Source organism: Mercenaria mercenaria, chromosome 1 (genome assembly GCF_021730395.1).
Source record: "Mercenaria mercenaria strain notata chromosome 1, MADL_Memer_1, whole genome shotgun sequence".
Lineage (NCBI taxonomy): Eukaryota > Metazoa > Mollusca > Bivalvia > Venerida > Veneridae > Mercenaria > Mercenaria mercenaria.
Window position 1 is genome coordinate 120,338,926 of NC_069361.1, and position 25,911 is coordinate 120,364,836.

Here is a 25,911-nt window from a genome sequence, read left to right on the forward strand (position 1 = left end):
TGTTTCAGTGATCGAGGCCGATGAAAGTACAGAGAGAGGGGTTGTTGATGACGAAAATTTGCTTGACCTTATCAGAATAGGAGGTTCGGAAACATATAAAGATGTAAAATTCAATCCTCAATTATCCGAAGACCAAAGATCTCAAATAAAATGTCTAGTGAAACAATATAAAGACATTTTTGCAGAAAGTCCAGGGACTACAAATCTCGCAGAACATAAGGTCGAACTAACAACCAAATAACCTGTCAGAGTCAGACAATATACCATACCATATTCGAAACGAAATGAGGTTAACTAAGAGGTTCAACATATGTTAAAGGCTGGGATTATCGAGCCTGCCACCTCTGCATACAGCTCCCCTATTGTCATGGTGAAAAAGAAAGATAACACAAACAGATTTTGTATTGATTTTAGGCGATTGAATTCTGTAATGAAATTCGATACAGAGCCTATGGGAAATGATGAAGACATTCGGTCAAAACTTCATGGGGATAAATTCTTCATAAAATTAGACTTCAGCAAAGGTTACTGGCAGATTCCTGTCGAAAAGCAATCTAGGCACTTGACAGCATTCACAACATCTGAGGGAAGTTTTCAGTCCCGGAAAAGGCCTTTTGGTATGATCAATTCAGGTGCTACATTTAATAAAATGATGCGAAAATTATTGACAGGATGCAAACATGCTGATAATTACGTAGATGATATTTTAGGTCACACAATTACATGGGACACACATATGTCAATGTTACAAGATATTTTTATGAGAGATAAGGATGCAAAGCTTACATTAAGACCTTTAAAGTGTCTCATAGGATATAGTAATATTTCATTCACTGGAGATAAATTCGGAAACGATCAGCTGGAAATGGAAGATGATAAACTAGATCGCATAAGGAATGCTGACGAACCTAAGACTAAGAGACAAGTACGGAGCTTCCTTGGTCTTACAGGATATTACAGAAAGTTCGTAGCATCGTACTCCGAGGTTGCAGCACCCCTGACCGACTTGATCAAGAAAGGTAAACCTAATAACGTCATATGGGAAGAACAACATGCCAAAGCTTTTAATACTTTGAAAACCTTGCTTACACAAGCACCTATTCTACGGTTACCAGACTTTTCACGGCCTTTTATATTACAGTGTGATGCTTCAGATAGTGGTGTTGAAGCAGCATTGCTTCAGAGATATGAAGATGGACAATTTCCAATAGCTAATGCCAGCAAGAAATTGCTCCAAAGAGAAAGAAATTATTCGGTAATTGAAAGAGAATGTTTATCAATAGTATTTGGAGTAAAAAAGTTTCAGAAGTATTTGTACGGCAGTGAATTTATCCAGCAGACTGATCATGCCCCATTGAGTTATATACAGAAATGTAAAGTAGAAAGTTCGAGAATTATGAGGTGGGCATTGTTTTTGCAGTGTTACAGATTCAAGATAGAATCTATTAAAGGTACAGAAAATGTATGTGCCGATTATTTAAGCAGACAGTAGTGAATTATATGTATTAGATGTAAAAACAAATCAAGAAAATAAAGAAAAAGAGATTTGTTTACAAATTATTCTTCATGTGTATAAAAGACTTAAAGTATTTTCTTGAAAAGGGGGCTATTTGTCAGAATAATTTGTATATTTAATATATTGATAACGTGACACATAAGCACAGATAGTGCTTGACTCGCTTTTTCATGTAATTATTGCTATTATTATTGTTGAATTGCTATAAATAATAGACTTAGAGCCATTTGTGGCTTATTTGGGTTCATTATATAGATAGCTGGGTCCCAGCTTCGTACATTATGTTATATACAAAAGTTAAAGGGAACCAGATATTTGATAGAGCAAGTACTCGTTGTAAAACGTTATGTTAAAATTTGGACCAATCAGAAACTAGTTCTAAAAATAGCACGTCTGCTGGGGTATAAATAGGTAAATGGATGACGGAGAAGCATTCGGTAACCAGCGGTTGAAGAAGACACATCGTGGATTCAACTAATAATTTATCCCAGTACCTTGATAAGGAAGTTATTGCAACTGCACTGTCAGGGCGAATAAATTATTAAAACGAAAAAATAGAAATTCGAAATAAAGAAGAGTTGCAGAATTTCAACAAGGTTTCGAGCTATAGGGCCAGCGCATAGGAGTTTTACCTTAAGGGTAGTTGAATGCTATATAAGATAGCATATATAGGCTGAGCATCGGGACAGAGACCCAGAGTTTGGTAATCTACTGAGATAGTAGGAGAGTTCCAGCTTATAGACGGTTCAGCATTATTGGCGAAGTACACCCGAGGCATCGGGGATATACCTATATAGTAGCTGAATGCTAGTTGATAGCATATAGGCGCTGACCATCCAGGAGTCAATGCAATCATATAGAGTTGAGAAGACAGAGGCCGAGCATCTATGCGATAGGACTCGTATGTTGACATAGTCTGACGGGAACTTCAACAAAAAGACCAGTCAAGTATAGAGTCTCCAGCCTATAGGGGATTGAGCTGATTGAAAATTGTTAGTTTGAAACATTTAGTGATGTGCCTGATCCCTGAAATTGTTGAGCTCATAATTAAAATCATTTACGAATCATTGGTATACGAATCATTTAGGCAAGGCAGCCAGAGGAAAATTCTATATATGTGAGATAGTTGGTCCCACCAGCTATACGTTTTAACAAAGGACATTCTATTTCGTTTGTCAGATAGTCTAAGACATAGACACCTTAGGGATTGGACGCATTTCATTGTTCAAGATACTAAAGGCGTAGGCACTTCCCTGGGTCATATAACCAGTATCCTGACTCCGGGTAATGCTTTTAACTGATTTGATAATTGTTCTTTTTGACTTTCTATTCCTTCAGCAATTGGTTTATAAATTTCATAATACATATCCCGATTTGTAGATTTTTTAATATTTTCTCTCATTATTTTTTCTCTAAGAGCTCTCATCTTTTGCTCGACTAAATTTTTTCTTATTCTTATTTCATTAAATTTTGATTGCATTTATATAATAATGTAAGATAATGTAAGATAATGTAATATTATTATATAATGGAAGTTCCAAATTATGACACAAAAAGTGATGCCAAACACAATAACTTTAAACAACATTATTCTTTTATGCCAGATTCATGTTTTAGAATGTTGATATCTGGATCTTCTGGATCTGGAAAAACAAATACACTAATGCATTTGCTACGAAAACCTCTTATATATTATGATAAATTATACCTATATGCTAAATACTTAGAACAATCTAAATATCAGGATTTAATTAAACTCTTAAATGAAATTGCAGAAAAAAAGAAAATAGATCCGAATGAAATACTTGAATATTCGGCTGATCCAAGCCAAATTGAACCTTGTGAGAATCTTGAACCAGAAAAACAAAAAGTAGTAATATTTGATGATTTTGTATGTGAAGATAAAAAGGTTCAGAATGAAATAACAAAATACTTTATTCAAGGACGTCACAAAAACTGTTGTGTTATTTATTTAAGTCAGTCTTACTATAAAGCACCAAACGGTATTCGGATTAACTGTTCACATTATATTTTATTTGAAAGTCCAAGTAAAAGAGAAAATGATATGATTTATAATGAACAAAATATTAACCCTAACTCTTTTGCTAATGCAACAAAACAAAAATATGATTTCTTATATATTGACAAACCAAGGAAATTTTTAAGAAAAAACTTTACTGGTAATATATAATGGTAGTTTTTAGTAATATATAACAAATAAGTGAACCTGACAGTATAAGTAAAGTTAAATTTGATATTGATTTAAGTGATTATGCTACTAAAAAACAATTCAAAAAACTTTAAAAGGAAACAGAATCATATCTTCACAGAAATAAGGAGCTTCATAACACAATGAACAGAGCATTGGATATGGGAGGTAATGAAATAATCAACCTAGGAAATCCAGATAAACCCAACGATGCTGTTTCAAGACGGTTTGTGTTTAAAAAAGTTCAAAGTGTAATACATGACTATAATCTTGAAGATATCAAAAGTATAAAACAAACACTAGAAGCAGAAGTAAAGAATATTGAAGAATTAACAAAAGATTTTAAAAATAATTCATTATTAATTAATCAATTACAAGATAAAATTGAAAAAGAAATGAAACCTATGGTTGATTCTATTAAAGAATTTCAAGAGAAATCTGATTTGACAGATACAAACATAAAAGAAGTATTTAGACGAAATTTTGAAATATTATACAATCAAGTTCAAGAATTAAAAGATAGTATGATTAAACATGAAGAACTAAAAGACAAGATTATTGAAGCTGAGAAAAAGTTACAAAATATGCATCAGTTTGAAATCAGAGCAGAAATAAATAAACTAAATACTGAAATGGTAAAAAGAAATCATGATTTACTCGATACATTTTCGAATAAATTTGCAGAATATAAATCTGAACTGGAAAAGGCAGCTTCACAAAGAGGTGATGATCATGACACAGCATTAGATGACTTTAAAGAAGAAATTCGAAATTGGGTAAGTACTATCGATGTACGTCACAATTTACAGTACGCAAACCTAAGTAATCTTACAGGTTTATTAGAAAAAGATACAGCGCAGCTTAATGCTAAAGTTGAAAATAATAAAAATGAACTGGACTTTTTAGTTGAAAAATCAGTTAAACAAGGAGAGTTAATTACTGCTAATACTGAGGCAATAACCACTAATACTCAATCAATTTCTACTAATTGGGAAAAAATTACAGAAGTAAAACATGTTTTCTTAAAACAAGAAACACAATTAGCTAGAACAATGAATACTCTTGACAATTTATCTGCTTCTGAAGTTGCTACAACAAAACGATTTGATGATTTAGCTGAAGATATTCTTAAACTTAAAAAGAAAAACAAGAAAATAGAAGAAGAACTAGAAAAAGTAAGACGCGAAGTGTTTCGTTTTGAATATCATAATAGCATACAACTTCATGTAAAAAGTAGTTATAATGGAACACGGTTTGATATTGAAGATAAACAGTTACAACAAAAGGTAATTAAGACCATAGATTTATTTGCATTATTTAGAATACGAGCTAATAAGATTATAGATTATAAAAGTTTTATCGGAAGGTAAAGAACATTTATTAACCCCGCCATAAAAGATTCGGGATCTGATGCATTTGAGGGCCAACAGGGAATTACATAATTGAAATAAATATTATCATTGGTTTGGTTGGTTTCGTTATAAATATTAATTCGTTTAGTTTTGGATGGTGGGGCGGTCTCACAAGCGGACGTGAGCATATAAATCCTGAGATTAAAAATACAACACTGGTTTTTAAGAAAAGAGTTAAGGTTAATTTAAGCAAAGGAGCACAATTTGAAATTCGGCCAGATATAGACAGAGATACGGAATTTACTCTAGAACCAGGAAGTTATATAAGATTTTAGCTGGTTAATCCAGTTAATTGATTAATTTCCATTTATTTTCATTTTATATAATGGGAATATTCAATAATATAAATGAAAAAGTAAGTAAAGTAGAAAAACAAATAATAAGAAAACCTCCATTGTTTTTAACATGTTATACCCAAGATACCGATAGTGGATTATTTCAATGGAAAGTTGTAAATGCTAGTCCTGGTTTAGTTCAAAATGGTTATAATGTAACAATTAACCAAAATTGCATTTTTTATTCCTGTTAATGCAATTAAATTAGATAAAGGAAAAGCTAAATTACAACTAAAAAACAAGGAAAATATAATTCTTCGAAGTTACAATGCTAAACCTAACAGAAAAAATGAATCTATTTCTATTAATTATGCTAATGAATTTAAAATGAATGATGTTATTTATATTAATTCTTAAAACTTTAAAAATATTCAGTTAACTATTTATGGTTCTATTATTTAATAAACACTTTAATTAATTTAAGAATAAGCTAATGTATCAATACCATTATCAAGAATATATCTTTTATCGTCATAACATGATAAAGATGTTTTATTTATAACATAACTGGAAAGATTGTGTTTATCAGAACGAATAACTTTAAAGGTGTGATTACCTTGGGTTGAATTAAACAAAGTATCTTTGTAATTTTTATGAACTATTGTTTTTTTAACAACATGATTTTTAATTCCTTTACATTTTTTAATCTCCTGGTTTTCCTTCCCAGGCAAATTTTTTAATAAATATGAATACATTTTACTTCTTAATCCGACAAAATTCAACAATGGGAATGCCGGCAGCTTCATCTTTAAATTTTCCAATTGCTTTTATATTATTGTCGAAATAAAATTCTGAATTACTATCGTAATCACTATTATCAAATAAATCTTTGTCCTTATAAAATCCTTATATGCATCTTTGGTTTTTATTTCATAACATAATGAATCAGTGTCAGTGAATAAAAGCTTTGCTGAGTTATTATACTTTTCCTTAATGTAATTATAGTGAAAATCATACATTAAATATTTTGATAAATCCAGAATGCACATTCCAACATAACAAGGTCTGTTTAATAACAAACTTTCTTTTATTCTATGAATACCAAATAAATTCTTGTTAAACATCGTTGAACTAACAAACGAAGGTTTTGCTATATACTTCAATAAAAGGTTTTCATAATAAGTTAATTTAATATTAACCCTCTTGCGTAAATTCTCCATCGTCTTACCGAATACAGAATTGTTCATTAACTTAAAAAAGTCTTTTTCAAATGAAGTTTTTGCTTTAGATCTTTTTTGAGTATCAAAATCAATATATTTTTTAACGAAAGACTTTCGTCAAAAGTTAATATTTTGTGTATTTTTGTTACTTTTAACCCTAATTGTGTATATAGTTCAATATTTTTATAATGAACTACATAATTTTGTTTTATCATTAAAGTTGGAACTAACTTTTTTACATTACTTTTTCCTATTTCAAATTCTTTTTTAATATTTTTACTATAATTTGAAAGCCATTCGTCTGGTATTTTGATTTTTTCAGGAGCCAAAGGATAATCACTATGTACAGTATGTAATTCTTTTGGATATTCAAGATCACATTCAACTATAAAGTTAGTTTTAACTTTTGCAATTAATTTCTTGAATTGTTTTTTGGATATAAATTTGAAGTTTCCAGAGGGCAAAGGTTGACACATGGCCCAACCGTAAAGGTTATTGGCGTCGAGGTACATAATGTATTTAGATTCTAATTTAGAATCATAATCTTTCATATATTTATTGTTTGCTTTACTGTATCTGTTTGAAATATAACTTATTCCTCCTCTCAGTCCCTTTTCAATAAAAAGATACATATCTATATCAGTTATTAAATCTAACTGAATTACAGTCATTTTTAACATTGCATCCAAAGCTAAACCAGGACTACTAAAATAATGGAAAGGATCTAATTTGTAGTACTCTTAACATAATTTTCTAAAATTTTCGAATACATCAGCTAAAAGTAATACGTCAGTTTTTAAATATAGATCTTGATATGCTCCCATTGTTTTAATTTTAAATTTATTCCAAACATTTTTAGCATGCTCATATCCTTCATTAGATATGTGTGTTTCATTTAAAATTGAATAAAACTCTTTTTAGGAGGTAATTTTGTTTCTTTGAATTTTTTAAATGAATCCATGTAATCATATGGATAAACACCTTTTGCTTTTAATAATTCAACACTTTTACAATTAAATTCAGTTGAAGTGTATTTAAATTCTGGAATATTTTTTACTAAGTTATCCAATGATTGAGACATCAATTGAAATGAATCAATAAAGACCAAGTCGGAAGTCATAAATGCCATATATGTTTCCATATTGTTAGGAATAACATTAATTTCTTTTTTAAATTTTCCTATTTGTTACATAATAAAATGACCGTCATAACCTCTTAAATTATGAAAAATAACAGGAATTTTGTGTGTTAGTCTAAAATTAATATTACATTCTGAGTGAGCACTTCCTCTGAATTTTCCTGTTATATGGCAGTGATCACGTACTGGCACTTCGCCTTCTCTATATTCTTTTTCACAGATATGACAAAACTTTGTTTTTTAAATTCAATTTTGTCTTTTTTTAGACATTCTTAGTTCTTTGTTAAAGTACTCTTTAAATGTTTTCTTACAATATTCCTCTTCCTCAAGCATTTTTTCAATAAACTTATAAACTGCATTAGGGCCTCTATAAACTTGTGTTAGTTTAGTATATTCATCGTCATAACAACAAACAACTTTATAGCCGTAACCACAATCTATATGATTTTGATATGGTTCATTAAATGAAGATTCAGGTGATGGTAAAGCAGTTAAAACTTTCTTAGTTATTGATTCAAAATCGGCATAAATTACAAAAGGTACTGCTAAACCTTTATGATAATTTTTAAATTGTACTTTACTTCCCTCTTTTGGCATTTTTACGCCTTGGGTACCATTGATAGCTAAACAATTTGAAATATGTTCATTTAATATTCTTTCTTGAGAAAAATTTTGTAAACATGATTTGAATAAATGTTTCTTATTTGCATGTTTTGCTTTATTAAACATTAATCTATTAAAGTCTTTTATCCAAACATAATGTTGTCGCTGTGCTTTTTCGTTATTATAATTCAATTCACAACCTTCGATATGATATTTTAATGTACAAGGATAAATATTTTTAACCAATATATTAATGATTATCATTAAACTTCATTAGTTGATTAATGTAAAAACTTATTCCCTTTATCATTAATTTCATATGTTTTTTTTTTTTGTAATTTAAACTCTTTCAGACTTTTTTTACAGGAATTTGTAGTAAATGAAATTAAGACTCGTTCATAATTTTATTATTAATCCTTTTTGATTTTGTAATGTTTGTAATCAAATAACTTGAAGCAGCCAATGGACTATACTTATATCTATTTATATAATGAGCATCAACTGACTCTATTCTCCAGCCACTTCCTTCTGAAATCCAGTTGCCAATTCTATTTATTATTTCATCAAAGGCTTGACGTAAAGTGTTTTTTATTTCATTTGTATTAATAATAATTATAGCCTTTGATTGAATATAAGCTGATTTATATATTGTATCTGTTGCACTCATTTTTACAAAAGTTATTTTTAAAACAACGTTTATTTTATACCTTTTAAAATTTTAAGTTCAGATTTAAGTATTTCATAAGAGTCGTTTATAGTTAAATATAATTGATTTTTGGGATCTTGTCTATATGCAATTTTAATTTCAAATTTCTTAATATATTGATTTTTTGATCTCTCAATTTCCATCTATATATTATATTTAGAAAAAAAGATCATTAAGCAAAAAATGATTAAAAAAATAAAGTTTAAGAAGAAATAAAATATCTAACTTTATATCTTTTTCCGCTGGTTTTTGATATTCCACTTTTAACTTTGCAGCACATTGTTATTAACACAGAATTAATATCAAGGTCTTTAGATGCTGCATAAGTGCTTCTATAAGTTTTTTCATCATTAGTATCACAATCGGTTGCAATGACATTTTTAGGATTGTTTCGAATATTATTTGGTCTGGGACAATCACATAACCTTTCGACATTTTCTTCCTCAGTTAATAGACAACCACAGTCCTATTCAAATAAATTCCTTTCTAATAGATAAGGATCTATAACATTTTGTAATTTATCAATGACATGATTTCTATATTAATCGCTAACTATTTGATCAAGTTTTGATTTAATAACGTTTTTTCTTTTTAGTATTTTTTTATATGAATTAATGTCTGGATTCATTATTTCTCCTAAAGTGCTAGATAATTTTGGCATAATCATTCTATTTACCTTTCTATTAACCATCTTTATATAATATACTTATAGAAAAAAAAATCTTTAAAAAAACACACGTAAAATTTAATACATCTCTTCTTCTTTTTTACTTTTATATCCGTTAAGTTTAAATTCCTTCATATATGTTTCAAAAGGCATTGAATATTTTTTTCTTTCTGCATTTCTAACAGTATTGTAAAAAATATCCTGAATAACTTTTTTCTCTCCTTTATTTACTTTTCCGATATGTGCTTTTGTTATTACTTGTTTTATTTTGTGGAAATGCAATTTTAAAATAGCTTTTTTTGTCTTCAACTTTTAGTCTATTAATAAGTATAGTAATTACTGATGGAACAGCGCCAGCAACTGCTACAAATATAGGAATAGCTGGAACAAGTGCTAATGCAGCTGAGCAACCAAAGATACCTGCTGTAATCTGTAATCCTGTATTTACTCTTCCACAAAACTTATAACTTTTTCTGTAAGCAGCAGCTAGTTTAGTTAAGTGAATAATTAATTGATCTATTGTTTCTATTCCATTATTAGAAATTAGATTTTAATTACTCATTTATATAATATATTTTCAATTTAAATTTCCAATTCACTAAACGGAAAACTATTAAATTCTTTATTGTAACCTTTCCATTTCACTAAAGCATGTTTTTTCTTATAGTCTCGTCTAATAACTTTTCTATTCTAAAAACTTATTGTGTAGTAGGCAAAAGTTCTTGTTCATAAAATGAACCTTGAATTATTTCATTATTTAAATCTTTTATAGTGTACGTTCTGGGATATGTATTATTAATTCCATAAATTATAAATAGCTCCTCTGTCCAGTTTGGTGTATATATTTTTCAAAATGTCTTTTAAGTTTGCTTAAGCGAACTCGATCACCAGTTTTAAATTTTGCTTTACTCTTTGGTATCTTTAAATTACCATATAAGTTAAAGTAAACAGTACCTTTATTTAAGTTTTTACTGGCTTTGGTTGGTGTCATTTTTATACTAGAGTGTTTTGTTTTGTTATATTTATCAACCATATCCTTCAAATTATCTAAATAAGTATAAGTATTATTTGCTGTAAAATATTTCCACATTATTCTTTTTAAACTTCTATTAAATCTTTCAATAACTACAGCTTTTCCTTCATTAAATGTATGATACATGTTAATCTTATTTTTATTCAAAAATGATTCAAACTTTTTATTATAAAATTCTTTTCCTTCATCTACCCATAAACTTGTTGGTGTTCTACCTTCTGAAACTATTTTATTAAATGCTTCAGTAACAGTTTCTCCAGTTTTATTCTTTAATGGAATAACCCAAGCATATTTACTGAATATATCAATAACGGTTAACAAGTACTTTACTCCTTTATTATATTTTGAAAAAGCTTGCATGTCAACTAAATCAGCTTACCAAGTGTCATCAATGTCATGGACAATCACTCTTCGTTTCCTAAATTTTCTTTTAATTGGTTTGTGTAATTCTTCTGCTAATTCATCACTCCAGCAGTAGCTTGGTGCAGTTATTTCGGGGGTATACTCTACCCCCTTTTCCCGTTTTTTGACTTTCGTTTTTGTCCTAGTGAGCTTCCAGCTCCCGGGGACTTATGTCCCAACCCAAGTTTGTATTTCGTTTTAATTGCAGGTTTTACAATGTTTTGCAATCTTTTCTCCAAATGTTTTTGATTTAGTGTTATTTAAGTTGGAAAGCATTTGTTTGTCACATGTACTTATTTTACACCGCTGTCGTAGCAAAAGTCATGGGTCTTACATACTGCGTCCAGTTCGTTAACTGGGGGTCCATTATCTAAAAGATTTCCTGGCCCACAATAGTTATATCCTGGAAGTGTTAAATCTTTTTTAGGTAAAAAAGGTAACATTGCTTTATGGATGTCTAAATTACCTGCTGTGATAGTATTTTTAACAAATTTTGATTTCATTCTTCCACAAGATGAACAGGTAGCCATTATCATTTTTCTCCCGTTTTTTTTTGCTGTAGCATAGTGAGGATTTATATTATCAGTAAATCTTTTTTCTTTCAAACAATATATTTTATTTTGTAAACTCATCTATATCATATGTATTTAAAACTATTTATTGGGTTTAAAACCTGTGGCTTTTGAATTGTCTGACATTGGTCAGTCCCTACCAAGGACTATAGGTTAAATAAGGTCAGACTGACCCTTCAACCTTACGTCCATCAAAAATCAGACGTTTTCATTTGGTTAAACCGGAGGTTTTCATTTGGTTTAACCAAAGATTTTCAGGAGAAACTTAGTTTTTACTAAAGTTTAGGGTAAGATCAGGTGCACTTATAGAATCGGGCAAGGGGTCAAGTGGGGTCAGATTGGCCTAGAACCATCATGTTTCTAACTAATGGCGCTTATATATAATTATACTTTAGGATTAAATTACCGTTTTCTGATACTCTTGTATGTGCGAATCCGGCTGCAATTTCTTTTTTTACGATTTGCTTACGTGCCAAATATTCCGAAAACAACGTTTCGTCCAATATTGAATCGAAACTACCACCGTCAGATTGGAAATCGGCTAACTAAGAAATTGAGTGCTAACACTTATAATTATGTTTCGTTTAGAAAAACAAAGTTATCACCGTTTTTCGAATGTTACTGACTGACACAATATTGAAATATTTTTTGAATAAATATAGGAGTCAGCGATATGTAAACGACTCGGCTAAATCCGTCAAAAACATCTTATTACACAGCAAGGTCGCCACAAGTAACGACACTTTAATTCTGTCTTCATTATTTTGTTTGTAATTACTTTTTAATGTTAAATAAATAGTTATGTTGATTTTCCAGTAAATGTTTTGAAAGTTATAAGGTTTCGGTATAATAAAATAAATATTGAGGGTAATATGAAAAATGTTCACCCCTTGAAATATGAGTATACACCCCGGCTGGCGCCTCGGTCGATATTCGTATATCTCGCGGTGAACATTTTTTTTCATATCACCCTCTCAGGAATACAATAATTATATATTATCGTTTTTGTGATCCTAACACGTTTCGCTTTAATATAAAACTAAATATAAGAGGCTGCAATTTTGTCATCAAACTGATAAATATAAAGGTATGTGTACGTTCAAATATACAAAAACGATAGATAAGTAAATTCTTAATTAAATCATGCGAAACCTTTAAAACTGTATTTGAAGTTGACAAACAGTTGTTAGTATCTTTTTTTACTAAGACGTTCATAACTCAGTTGTAGAATGTAAGATGTAAACACATAATAAAGGGAGCTAATATTAAGGTGAAATTTTAAACTGAATTTAATTTAGTAAATTGTCAACTCAGCAAAAAGAAACTATTTAACAATAAATAAGATATACATGAAAGCAGAAAGTATAAATTTCAATACGTTAAAGGTATATTAAACACTTTATGTGTCTGTATAAATACCTAGTATTATTAATACTTCAGAATACAGTTTTTCTAGTGAAGAATTCTTATGCTTGATGCCCGGCTAGATGGCCGGGTCTAAAATCTTACCTGAGATACCGGAACTCAGATAAATGGAAATGGTCAGCCATCCATCCAGATTTAGCTCAAATTTATGGGAAAAGTGCATGGTTTCAAATATGGTCGCACGCTTTATAAATATATATATATGTTTTAGGCCAGTCATTTGCAGATAATTAGGTACAGGTCGCAGACTTAGTGTATTTTGGACCATTTTTGTCTCAAGATTTAGTGTCCTGAAACTGGTGTTTCACTCTTTTTTTATCATAGAAACAACAGAATCCATTCGGCAATCTAAAATGTCACATGTTGAAGAGCAACAACAAAATTTATTTCTTTATACGGTATGATAAACAATTGTTGCGCTACAGCATAAAACGGAAGAAAGTTATACATGTATTTAGTCTCTATCTTGGAACATTTATTGATTATTAGATGAGAAAATACCCTGGAAATATGCTTCGGATCTTCGGCGACGTAATGGGTGGAATATTATTCCGAGAAATATGGAGTGCCCATTTCTAGATGCAATACAAATATTTAAATATTTTGTTACATTCACAAAAGTATATTATTTCTATATGAATGGTACAAATTCCTGTTTACAGAAACTTTTAAACGCAATGGCAGACACAAAACTGGTGTCACAAATGACGTCCATGCCCTATTACTAATATCTGTCATGTGTTTACGAATCGGATAGAAATATCCGTCCCGAGGGCACCTGCGCATTGGGCGGTAATGAGGCTTGCCGAATTACCGCCCATGCGCAGGTGGCCGAGGGACGGATATTTCCATCCGATTCATAAACACATGACTAATATTTTTTCTTGCATATCGTATACATGTTAGCATTTTATTCTGGCAGACGTTTTTCTTGCACACCGTATTTTACAAAAGGTAGAAATAGTTTCTTTTTGGCACTCTTTCTTATAGTGGAGAATGAACACAAAGCGCGGGAAATTAACGTCCGTAAGCAGAAGTGACGTCATGATGTTTTGCCTTACGCACAATAACAAAGTTCCACTTAAGTTTTGTCGTTTGTAGCGTAACGTTATGTTTTTATGGTAAACTAACGTATTTTGAATCGAGAAATATACTATAAGGAATGGAGAGAAACTATCAAGGTACATGCTTTTTTTCGTATTCTACATAAACAATATATTATTAGTGTATGAACCAGTAGTTGTCATTATCAGCACGAGAGTCATCTGGCATGGGGGTGCCAGATGGGTTTTGTCGGCATGGGTAAAATAACCGGAAACGCCAGTCCGATATGCAAGAAGTGATATTTATTTGGACGTCAACATTATATTAGAAAAAAATACGTCGCAGATGTCATTGGAACATTGGAATAATAGTTATAGATAAATATCAAACAACAGACCGTATTTTATGGCTCATGCGTCAGTAAATTTGTATTAATGCAGTCATTCAAAATTAAAAAAAAAATCCCATCTTTTAAGCTGGATATTTTTTTCCAATTTTTAAAGCTGGAAAAAATTCCAACTTTAAAAGCTGGAAAAAAATCCAACTCCTAAAATTGGAAAAATTGGATTTAGATTTTTTTAAAAAACATTTTAAACTGACTAAAAACATCGTTATTCACTATTTATGTTTAAGGGTGTTCATTGATTCTGTATATAAGTGTTTACAATAAATCTGATTTTTTTTCTGAAATTGTCCGATCGGATTTTTTTCCAGCTTTTTAAATGGGATTTTTTTTATTTACCATAGTATGAATCTCAAACCCAGACAAATAGACAGTCAAACATAAAATTAACACAAATATGCCTTTAAATTTGTAATAAAAAAATTATTGTTTTCCGCCCGGAAAAAAATCTAGCCCGCGAAAATATTGGAAAAATGTCCGATTGCATTTTCAATCGGACGCCATATATCCGATTGGAAATTGGAAAACTCCAATTGGACAAAATTTTTGTACATAAAAAAAATTAACAATAATGCAAAACTATATCATTTATTGCTCCTTGGCCATCCAAGCTAAAACAGAAGTTTCTAAGTCACTTAGAAATGGTAGTAAAGTTTGCCAAAATTCTGGTTTTGCAAAGATATCCTGGTGGATGTTTAAGCAGAAACCTACTTTAAGACTGAATCAAAACCTCTAACTTAAAATTATGACTGTGGGGTTGTATATCATTTATATATAAAACATGAATAAAATGATGTGGGGCACATGCATTTAGTGTGAAGACTGAAGCCCCTTCTATACATATTTAAATATTTTGTGACAAAAAGATATAAAACAAGAGGGCCATGATGGCCCTATATCGCTCACCTGTGTCTATGTTTGAGGCCTTAAATTGTGACTGCTCTAGACTTGTCTCATTTGAACTGACACTCTGTGATGGCTGTAACTAAAACAAATTTCATGACAAGAACTGTTAGATGATCAGTAAAATACTACCTTAAAAACATTACAAAAGTTGTTATGTTGATGGATAACTAGTAACTGCAGCAGGATCCTTAGATTCACATAGTTATATCTATGCGCCATATTGTTAGGCTGCACTTTTTGAACTCTGATTTGATTTAATTTTGTTGTCGTTAATAGTTGGAGTAGAGACGTGATTTTTAAAGTGTAGTTTTATGAATGTTTGCTTGATGTGTTTGTGTCATTATATTTTGGATTGCTGCATGTGTTGATCCAGAATTAGCATCAGAAACAATCACATATATAAACTTGAAATATTTAGTTTTAATAAACACTTTGCGCACTTTCGCTCACCATTGTAGTTTTCATTCATGGATTTTATTATGTATGACAGCAATTTCTTACACAGAATTGAACAATCAACAAGGTGTAGACTTAATCCAATTGTGTTATCAAGGTTAAAAGATTTCAGAATATTGAAACAGTACAGAGGAAAAAGAGCTGGTCGCCTGAAGGCACAATCCTTGAACAAAAGCAAAAGTGATTACGATAAACCAGTGGTTTTCAGAGGTGTAAACTTTAGCAACCGTATATACCCTAAGAAAAATGGAAATAAATTGAATAGACAAAATGAACAGCTTACATGCTTGACGCTAAATTGTCGCTCGGTAGTAAACAAAGATGTTCTTATTGGTCAATTATTACGCGAGGAAAAGATAGATTTTGCTCTTCTTACAGAGACTTGGTTTTCGGACGAAAAACAACACCAATATGAAACGTCTGATCTCAGTCAAAATGGCTACAAACTGAGTGTTACGAACAGGCAAAATAGGGCGGGTGGTGGTGTTGCACTGACATGAAGATCTGCTGTAAACATGCGCAGACTTTCGGCAAGAAATTCTCACAGTTTTGCATATGGTATTTGGCAGTTGATTTTCAAGAACATTACTATGCGTGTAGTTGGGATTTACAGACCTCCATCTTGATCCACTTGTTCCTAGTTCGTCACAGACTTCTTTCAATCTATGGAGGGAGTATTATCACAGTACTCAAATGTAATGGTCATGGATGACTTTAATCTTCACATTCACGATGACACAAATGCAGTAACAGAATTCAATAATTCTTTGTACGCCGTGGGTTTGCAACAGCATGTACAATTTAGTACACACACTGGTGGTAACATTCTTGATTTGGTCCTTACGGAAGTCGTGAATGGTGTTTAAGTAGTTTTTTTTGTCGTAATTTTTATGTATTTGTAAAACGCCATTGAATATGTTTTACGTAAAAAATAGGCGTTTAATCAAATAATTTGAAATAAAATAGTTTTAGTTTCAGATTCATATAGTACAAAACATATATTCTATTTCCATCAAGTCTGGCTGTTGTAGTAATAGTTTAAAATAAAGGGCAAGGATTTAGTATTTGGTAATTAAAAAGTATTATCATGAAAGGGTCTTTGCATACTTTTCTCACAGCTTAATGTTTACAGGTATGAGTGGTCAGGCATGAAACAAAGTCTCTAAAAATGGTGTGAGTAATATATTAGACCATAACTTTGCACATGTACTCACTGGTAAAACTTCTTCAAAATGTTTTAGTGGAGAAATGTCTGGTACAGCCCACTCTGGCCACACTTGGGTAGCATCTGTATCTTTACTGGCAATTATTTTAGTTCCTACATTTGGTTCAGCCTTTGAAAGCAAAATTTAATTTTAATTAACATTTTGCTTATGTAAAATGACACAAAATTAAAGTGTTAATTAAACCTGGCATATCCATGTAACGTCACCATGCTACAGTAAAGTTTTCACATATTTTCAAGTCACACACTTCTTCATATATGTCTGCCTGGAAGCATCAAAAAGTTGGAAGAATGTTGCCAGAGTTTAAATCAGTTTACAGATAGGAACTGTTGAAGCCTATAAGCAGAAACCTACTTTCAAAATCTCTTAACTTAAAACTATGACTGTGGGGTTATATATCATCTATATATAAAACATAAATAAAATGATGTGGGTCACATGCAAAGTACGAGGACTGAATCTCCCAGATTGTGGGGTTTTATGTATACATATAAATATATGAAGTCGATCTATGCCGTAAAATATAACAAGAAGCTGCGTTCAATAAATGCTTGATGCCCCCGGTGGCAATTCAAGAAGTTAGTTTCAGGAGTTCTTTCACTGTATGATGTTTCAACTTTGTACCTTTAACACCAGTGGAGTAATGCCTCTTAAAATATGTTTTGACAAGGACAACGGGAGATAATTAATAAGAGCTGTCTGTAAGACAGCGTACTCCACTATTCAGCGATTTGACAGTAAAATAGAAATATGTCTCAATAGCACCCCTATTCTTGAAGTATTTAACTCATTAACACCTGCAGCCCTATCGCCGCTTAATTACTGGTATCAATTTTCCGATACATTCCTGAGCCACTTATCAATTTATCTGCTTTGTATGCCTGTGGATTTTCACTGATAATCAATAATATCTAGGCATCCTTTGATCAAAAATTAGGGACAAACATCTGTTTATAAAAGATGAATAAAACTGACATTTTCACAACTGATACTACAATTCATGATCTAATCAATAATTTAAAATTTACTATTATTTTGATTTGCAAAATTGTTTTACAGGCCAACTGAAGTAAATGAATATGGAAAACTGCAATATTCAAGAAAGATTGGACAACAGCCATTATTTGATTGTTTTATATTTATTCAAATATCATTATGCTAAACTTTAAAGCACATAACATTATGAAAGAACAAAAATTTACTTTATTTAATAGAATTAAAAATACTGAATAAAAAAGATTCTGCGGTATAATAGAATGAGAAGATAAAAGAGGCAATACCTACAAATTTCGATATTTAGTGATGAGTATATTAAAAAAAACATGCTTAAATAATAAATATTTTGATTGTTTTGATCGCTACCAGGTTTTATAAATCTTTAGAGAAAAATATTTTCATTGGTTGACTTTGACAGCAGTCCAATCGTTGGTACTCTTACAAACGTAAAATCACGTCACGCGGCATACAGTACTATCAGGCAGATAGCGCATTTATGCGATCCCCGGCATACACGCCTGTTATCTTTTGACGGATAAATACGACATGCGGTACTCGATAAGGGTAAAAATGAACGCATAAATGCGATCTGCGTCCTTAATGAGTTAAAGCAGCTGAACTCCAGATTTAGAGTAAATTGTTTCTTTTGACAAAATCAATGTTTAGTCATTCTGTGAACAAAGAAAACATAATTTTTGCATCTAAGTTATCTATAAAAATCAAAAAAAAAAAAAAAAAAAAAATTACCCTAGCGATGTTTTGAACCGGAGACCTCGCAGTAACAAAATCTTTGCCTGACGCTTTACCTACTGAGCTACAGAGCCATGTATACTAGACGGCTAGCTATTAAAATTTTTACTGGTGACTTTACCCCGTTAGTCACAGGGTAACATATTCGACAGAAAAATAGCAAAACCCAAACATTTTCAGCATTTCATTTGTTAGAAATTATGTCTGTGATGATATTTTCATGGCCCGGATACATTTATGACATCTATTTTCTTGAATTTGAAAATTTTCTTTCTTTACCGTCAGTTGACAATCTAGAGTTCAGTCGCTTTAAGTAAGAAAGGGGCATAGTTTGGTCAAAATATAAATCAGAGTTATTGGGATTGTTTTCACACATGCAGATGATGATGATGATAAAGTATTATCCAAGTCATTATATTTTAAAGTACTAAATATATCTATAAACAAAGCTTTCGAAAAAATTAACATGAAAATAATTCAAAGCATAACAACATGGGTATAAAGGGTCCAGCCCCTGCACACACTTTTTCTGTATGCTGAACGATGTATATGTGAACTTACAGTATGATTAAAGCAAAAGTAACAAACATATGACAGAAAAAAACAACAGAGGTTGCTTAAGAAAAAAACAAGAAGTTGCGTTCAATAAATGCTTGATGCCCCCAGTGTCATCCATGTCGATACAAAGCAACCGAAGTCCAAAACGAGGTCAAGTTCAAGGTCAAGGTCAAACTGAGGTCAGGTGATGTTTGAAGATGAGGAATGTTCACAGGTTACATCTGCATTAGTATCAAGTGATTCTAGTAAGGGATATTGATGCTAGACAAAACGGTCCCATTTGGTTAACCTCTAACGAACGAACGAACAAACGAACGAAGAACGGACAGAACAATCACTATATGCCTCCCGCATCAGTAGATGCCGGAGTCATAAAAATCTTAAAACTTAAAAAAAAATAACCTAAGTACAACACCTTGGTGACCTTGACCTTATGTATAATGCGCCCAGCCCCTGCACATACTTTGTATGTTTGACAATGTTTATGTGATGTGACAGTAAGATATAAGAAATAGTAACACAGATATGACAGAAAAACAAAGGTTGCCAAAAATCTTAAACCTTAAATATAACCTAAGTATCTTACCTCTGTGACCTTGATCCTGGAAATAATGGACCCAGTCCCTGCAGTACTTTGTTTGCATGCTGAACCAATGTTAATGAGAAGTTACAGTATGATAAAAACAAAGGTTGCTAAAATACTTTAACCAAGAAAGCTTACGCCCACGCAGATGAACATTTATTTTATCTTGTTTGGTTAAATGTTGCACCAACACAATTTTAGGGCATATGGCAACATCGGAGAAGACCCCAGATGCCCCTCAATGCATCACTAGCGGTCATCTGGGTACAACGCTGACATTCCATAAGCCAACTGTATGGCCTCCTAACATGAAGAATGCAACGCCCAAAGTGAGGCTCAAACCAACATCGCTGAGGGGCAAGTAATTTCAAGTCAGTGACCTTAACATCTCTGCCACAGAGGCACCCACGCAGACATAGAAGCAAGTAGAATAGACCCCCACCCCTCTTCTGAGTAGTGGTGCTAAAAAATGAGACTATCTAGAGTTAAGGTTCTTTGACAATGTACATCCTCAAATTGATATCTATTCTCTGTCATTTCAAATTTGTTCCTTTTAAAAATTGCTTCGGATGAGAAGTGTGAGGGAAGGACAGATGGACGAACAGACGGATGTTCCAACCAAAAGCAGAAATGGGCCATTTCTTTTATTATTTTCTTTTATTTGAATAGGGGAACCTAGCCCTTTATTCTACTGTTGAGTGAAGCTATTGTTCTCTATTTTCTAGTTTTCTTTACAGTTAGATGGCCTTCTCTCATTTCAATTGCACAGACAGACAGACAGACAGACAGACAAAAGAACATAGGAGAAGTGATCCCTATTTGTGGCAGTTACTCTGCAATGGACAACACAAAAGTCAAAATGGTGTGCATAACCTACTTATTTAAGTTTCAAATATGTAGCTCAGAATTGCTTCAAGTTATTGAAGTATTCAGTTTTTGAAGACAAGAGGGTCATGATAAGTCTGGGTCGCTTACCTGAGTAATATGAGCTACATGTTTCAAATGTCAAACAGATGCTAAAACAGAAAGAAAGTATGTCAGTAGATCACATTCATGGTCACTAAAAGTTAGTTTTAAGATCGTACGTGTCATTCTAGTTTCAAGGCTGTATCTTAAAAAATAAAAAAGTGGGTCACATTCATCGTCACTGAAAGTCAGTTTAAAATCGGTGTGCAAAACTGTTCATGTCATCCAAATTTCAAGGCTGTATCTTAAACAAGAGGGCATTGCTATTCCTCCAATTCAACTCCCCCACCAACACCTCCCAAAAAACATTTTTTTTTTAAATCATGCGAAATTCCTCCCTTGCACTGACCCTGGCCCAAGTCCAAAAAAAAAAACAACAAACAAAAGCCCTGCAATATTTCTTTTACGCCTTACTTATTAGGTTTTATTTCCACTTTTGGGAGAAGGGGGTCAGTACCCTTAGCCGGGGGAAAATTTTGACGCGAACAAGCTGAAAGGGATTTTTTGTGGCATGTTTTATTCCACATGTAATCTTGAGATAATGTGTGGGTTTTTTTTTCAGCCTCTGTTGAATATGTCTACAGCCAATTGGCTAATCCATCATCAAATATTTAATAAGGAAGAATATTTTCTCCAAAATAATAAATTAAATTTTCAAATAATGTTATCTTTTTCTAAAAATGTTAGCTTTAGCAAAACAAAAAGAATCTGAAACAATTAAGAAATAATGAAAAGCTAAACAAAAAAGATATTTTTCTCATATTTTAATTTCATTTAGCTAGTGCAAAAATGTTATGGGCAAAAGGATAGCAAGCTCCAGCATCTTTGTGCAAAAATTAAACCCCCAACTGGGATATAAAAGCAGGAAGATGGCACTGGGGCAGGTTTCTACATAAAATATGCATGGTAAACATCAGAGAACCCTTTTTTGAAATCCTGAAAGAACTCCTGAATGAAAAAACCATGCACATTTATATTTTGATATGTATCATTTCTATTGGTGCATTTAATTTTTTCAAAAAATGTCAAGAAAGTATACTTATAGATTTTTTAAAAATCTCAACTGTCAAATATTTGAATTTCCCGGGAGGGGCTTAGAGGTCATAACCTCGGAGAGCAGAGAAATGTAAACAGAATAAGCACGTGGCTTTGTTTATCAACAAGTATACTGCAGCAGAAGATTATTCACAACATTCACAGTCACCTCTGTTTACCTGCTTTTATCACCTTTGTGTTTATCTCAGAAAATGATTTACACTTATTATGTGCATGAAGTGAATAAATACTTATTATATAACTAGTACATGTAGTACATAAGTGTTTATTTACTGAAGCTTGTGTTAGATTAATAAATTGTAATTTTTGACTGTTCTGTTTCCACCGTAACTATTTTCCATTTTCCCACTCAATGCATTATTTTCAATTGAATTTGGGAATAATCTGGTATGAACGTCCAGTTGCAAAGTGCCATAAACTTATCAGTAAATTTGATGCCATGAATGTGTATTGTTTTGACAGTCCTCCCTAATTGCCTATTATCTTGACTTTCTTGATAATACATTGACTGAAACAGGCCTCCAAAATTCCGCCAAATTTTCATTTCATGTCTTGACACTGTGTTTCACAGTCCTAGTGTTACATTCTTCTTGATTAATTTGGATTTAATTAAATAATTTCTCAAACGAAACAACATATCAAATGAGAATAACTTTTGCTTTGTTGACTGGAATGATAACATTTATAGGGAATCTACTTCCTATAGAACAATGTCTTATAAAAGAAATCCCACAAAACTTATCAAGTACCTGTAAAGAAAAGAAAAACTAGTGATTTTAAAGAAAATATTTACAAAAATTGGATTAATAACTTTTACAACTGAAAACAGCAAGTAAGTTGCATGTTCTTCTGTATTTTGAAAGATCGTCTGCTACAAGCTACCTGTGTTTACAATGGTTATTTTTAGCTACTGCTTCTGAGTAACAAAATGTAGCTCCTCCCACTAGTTTCTGTCTGCCCCGGTAGGAAATGTTGGGGGTTTAAATAATCCATCAAATAGTCTTACATTTTTGTCTTATACTAGTAACTGGATTTTCATCATCAATGGTCCAAAGACTAATCACTTGTGCTTGAGTTAAGTGTTATATGCTTAGCATATTACATCAAGACGTGAACATGATCAAACATCCATTGAGAGAATAAATAACAGAACCATATTGGCCCTTAGATAACTCACCCTGATATTATCACCTCGGCAAATATTATCTCTCCAACACAAGTGTTCATATAGTTTAAACAAGTAACTCACTATAAAGTGGCATAATGTCTTTAGTTGTTTATACACTTCAAAAACACTTCACATAAAACCCTAAGATATAAAAGTAATGTTAACTGATTAATTTGTTAGTCGACGGAAGTTCCCACCTGGAATGGACGGAAGAACTTATTCCTCCTAGCGTGTCATATTTACCTAGCGAGCATCCAGTGTAGGCAGATACTGACGGAAACAGTGTCGATTTAAGCAAATAACCAAGCACTGAACACCAATCAGGTTATCAGTCGCATCTGAGAATCGAACCTGGACCGCTGGCGTGGAAGTTCAACCTGTTTACCTCTGCGTCACCACTGACTCTCTGATACTGAAGTGTTTACTGTATTACATAACATATCTGACGTTTTCTACATCAATGTTAATTGAAGACTCCAAATGTTAATAGATATGTCGGTTATTTTAATCGCAGCATTCATGAAATATGTTGGCAATCGCAACTATGACACGATCCTTTGTTTAAATAACCTATTATATCAGTATCAACAATATTTCATTCCTTATTAATTTATTTTGATTTATTGTGATTCTATGACACTAATGATAGTTTTCTTATATATGCAGGTTCCGTTGCGACTCCATTGTATGCCTTGTGACGGGGTTTATTGTTTACCTACTGATTCCTATGGTTATTGTAATCAAACTGGAGATAAAACCTGCATCGCATCAAGATCAGTTTAGATATGTAGAATCCGTAAATAACAATTGCTACAACAAGCAAGAAAAAAGACATATAGCCTTTCTGAAAGTGCATAAAACTGGTAGTAGATCTGCTCAAAATACTTTTTTACGGTTCGGTCAGCACCGTAACCTTACTTTTATTCTTTTCCATCATAAACCTGGACTTGCGGTAGAAAGACGCGCATCACACGTGATCGGCATGAAAAACAGTCTAAATGACAGGAATATTGAGCCTCCACCCAATGGTAGCTCATACGACATTAGTTGTTGCCACGTAATTTATAAACGCTCACAGTTTGAAAAATATCTCCCAAATGACACAATATACATCGGAAGTGTGCGCGAACCTACCGAGCGATTAGAATCTGCGATACATTTTTTTAAACTTTTCCGAAACATGAGTTTATCTGAATATGCAAAAGATCCATACAGGTACAAACATTATGTTGGTTCTATAATTAACGATTATCTAGATAAGATTCAGTCAGAATTTGATGTTATATTAATACGAGAAAGATTAAATCATTCAATTATTTTGATGAAAAGAATTCTACAATGGCATATAAAAGACGTACTATATATATCAAAATTAGTATCTTCAAAAGGAAAACGTCTTTTTCATGACAATGAAAAGGAAAATATAATGTCATATCTTAATTTGGATTACATGCTATATAATCGTGTATTGGAAGAGTTCAATAATAAAACAGAACGCGCCGGAAATAATTTTGAAGATGAAGTTAACAATTATGTACAGGTTTTAGATCGTATTTCATACTTTTGTAAACATGAGAACGCCACAGAGTCAATCTATATCAAATTGTCGAAATGGGATTCATCTTTTAATGTCACTATAATGGATTGTAAGATGTACATGAAGCCAGAAGTCGAATTTGTGCAAGATGTACGAAAACGTCAGTACGGCCAAATAAGAAAATCAGCGATTTAGTTTGTAACAACCCATTGATAATGATTTCGATGTATGATATTTGATATTTTTTGTTTAGCGACATTCTTCGGAAAATATTAAAACAAAACATTTGTTTATCAGTACATTGTATCACAGAATGCTTCTTCTAATTAAGGACATCATGCACAATATAACAAGCAAGGACAAATATTCAGTAGGAATAGCCATGTTCCAAGAATGGAGGCTCCCGAGAAGAAACCATTTAGCGGTGAATTCTAATGTCAAATCACTATAAAAAAGCCACATGACACAAACCCTAGCGTCTTGACAGGAGATAGATATTACTATATAACGATAATTTCTTGAATCGATCGTTGCATAATAAAAATTATTTTCGCATCCAGATATCTAGCAGCAGCTAGTTGATTTTGCCTCTCCTTATTTCTAAGATCTCCATTATGTCAAATGGGCTGGTATCATGATAACACGATGCAAAGTCGGGAAAACACGATGCGAAAGCGTGACATATACATATCGACCTAGCACCAGACTGTCACCCCTTTACATCAGGTTATCACATCGTATTATCGCGTTTACGTTTTGTGATTTCGTAGCTTTATCCTTGGCATTCAAGGGATGTATGCCAAAGTGATATGAGTCACACTGTTGTCAAACCTGCTAACCACCCCGCCACTAAAAATATCTATAGTACCCGTCGAAATAACCATAATAATTACAATTAAATTGCATTTCATAGGAAAATGCGTGACAGTTCCGCGTGTACGTACGGTTACGTGAGTTGCCAGAAGTGAAGTTTCAGGCCTTAAGGCTTCATCTCCGATAAAGTATGCAGCCGATTTTATGATTTTAACATATCGAAATACTCGAGCGAATTCGTCCGCTTCGATTCCGTCACTGACGTGCGCCA

At 32.0% G+C, this 25,911-nt stretch overlaps 1 protein-coding gene across 1 annotated transcript; it reads left to right on the forward strand.

Moving 5' to 3' along the window:
• Positions 1 to 3,301: 3,301 nt before the first annotated feature.
• LOC128547973 (uncharacterized) lies at positions 3,302 to 25,911 on the forward strand. Its single transcript, XM_053522047.1, has 2 exons — positions 3,302 to 4,501; positions 23,957 to 25,911. The coding sequence occupies exons 1-2, from the start codon at positions 3,869 to 3,871 to the stop codon at positions 24,071 to 24,073; spliced, it is 750 nt and encodes a 249-aa protein (XP_053378022.1). The 5' UTR covers positions 3,302 to 3,868; the 3' UTR covers positions 24,074 to 25,911.

What these genes read in the sequence shown, in the direction of transcription:
- LOC128547973 (XM_053522047.1), top strand. Translation starts at nt 3,869, where the DNA reads ATGAACAGAGCATTGGATATGGGAGGTAATGAAATAATCAACCTAGGA. An exon ending in AAGAAGAAATTCGAAATTGG is followed by an intron (nt 4,502 to 23,956) that starts GTAAGTACTATC and finishes TTATATATGCAG; the next exon opens with GTTCCGTTGCGACTCCATTG.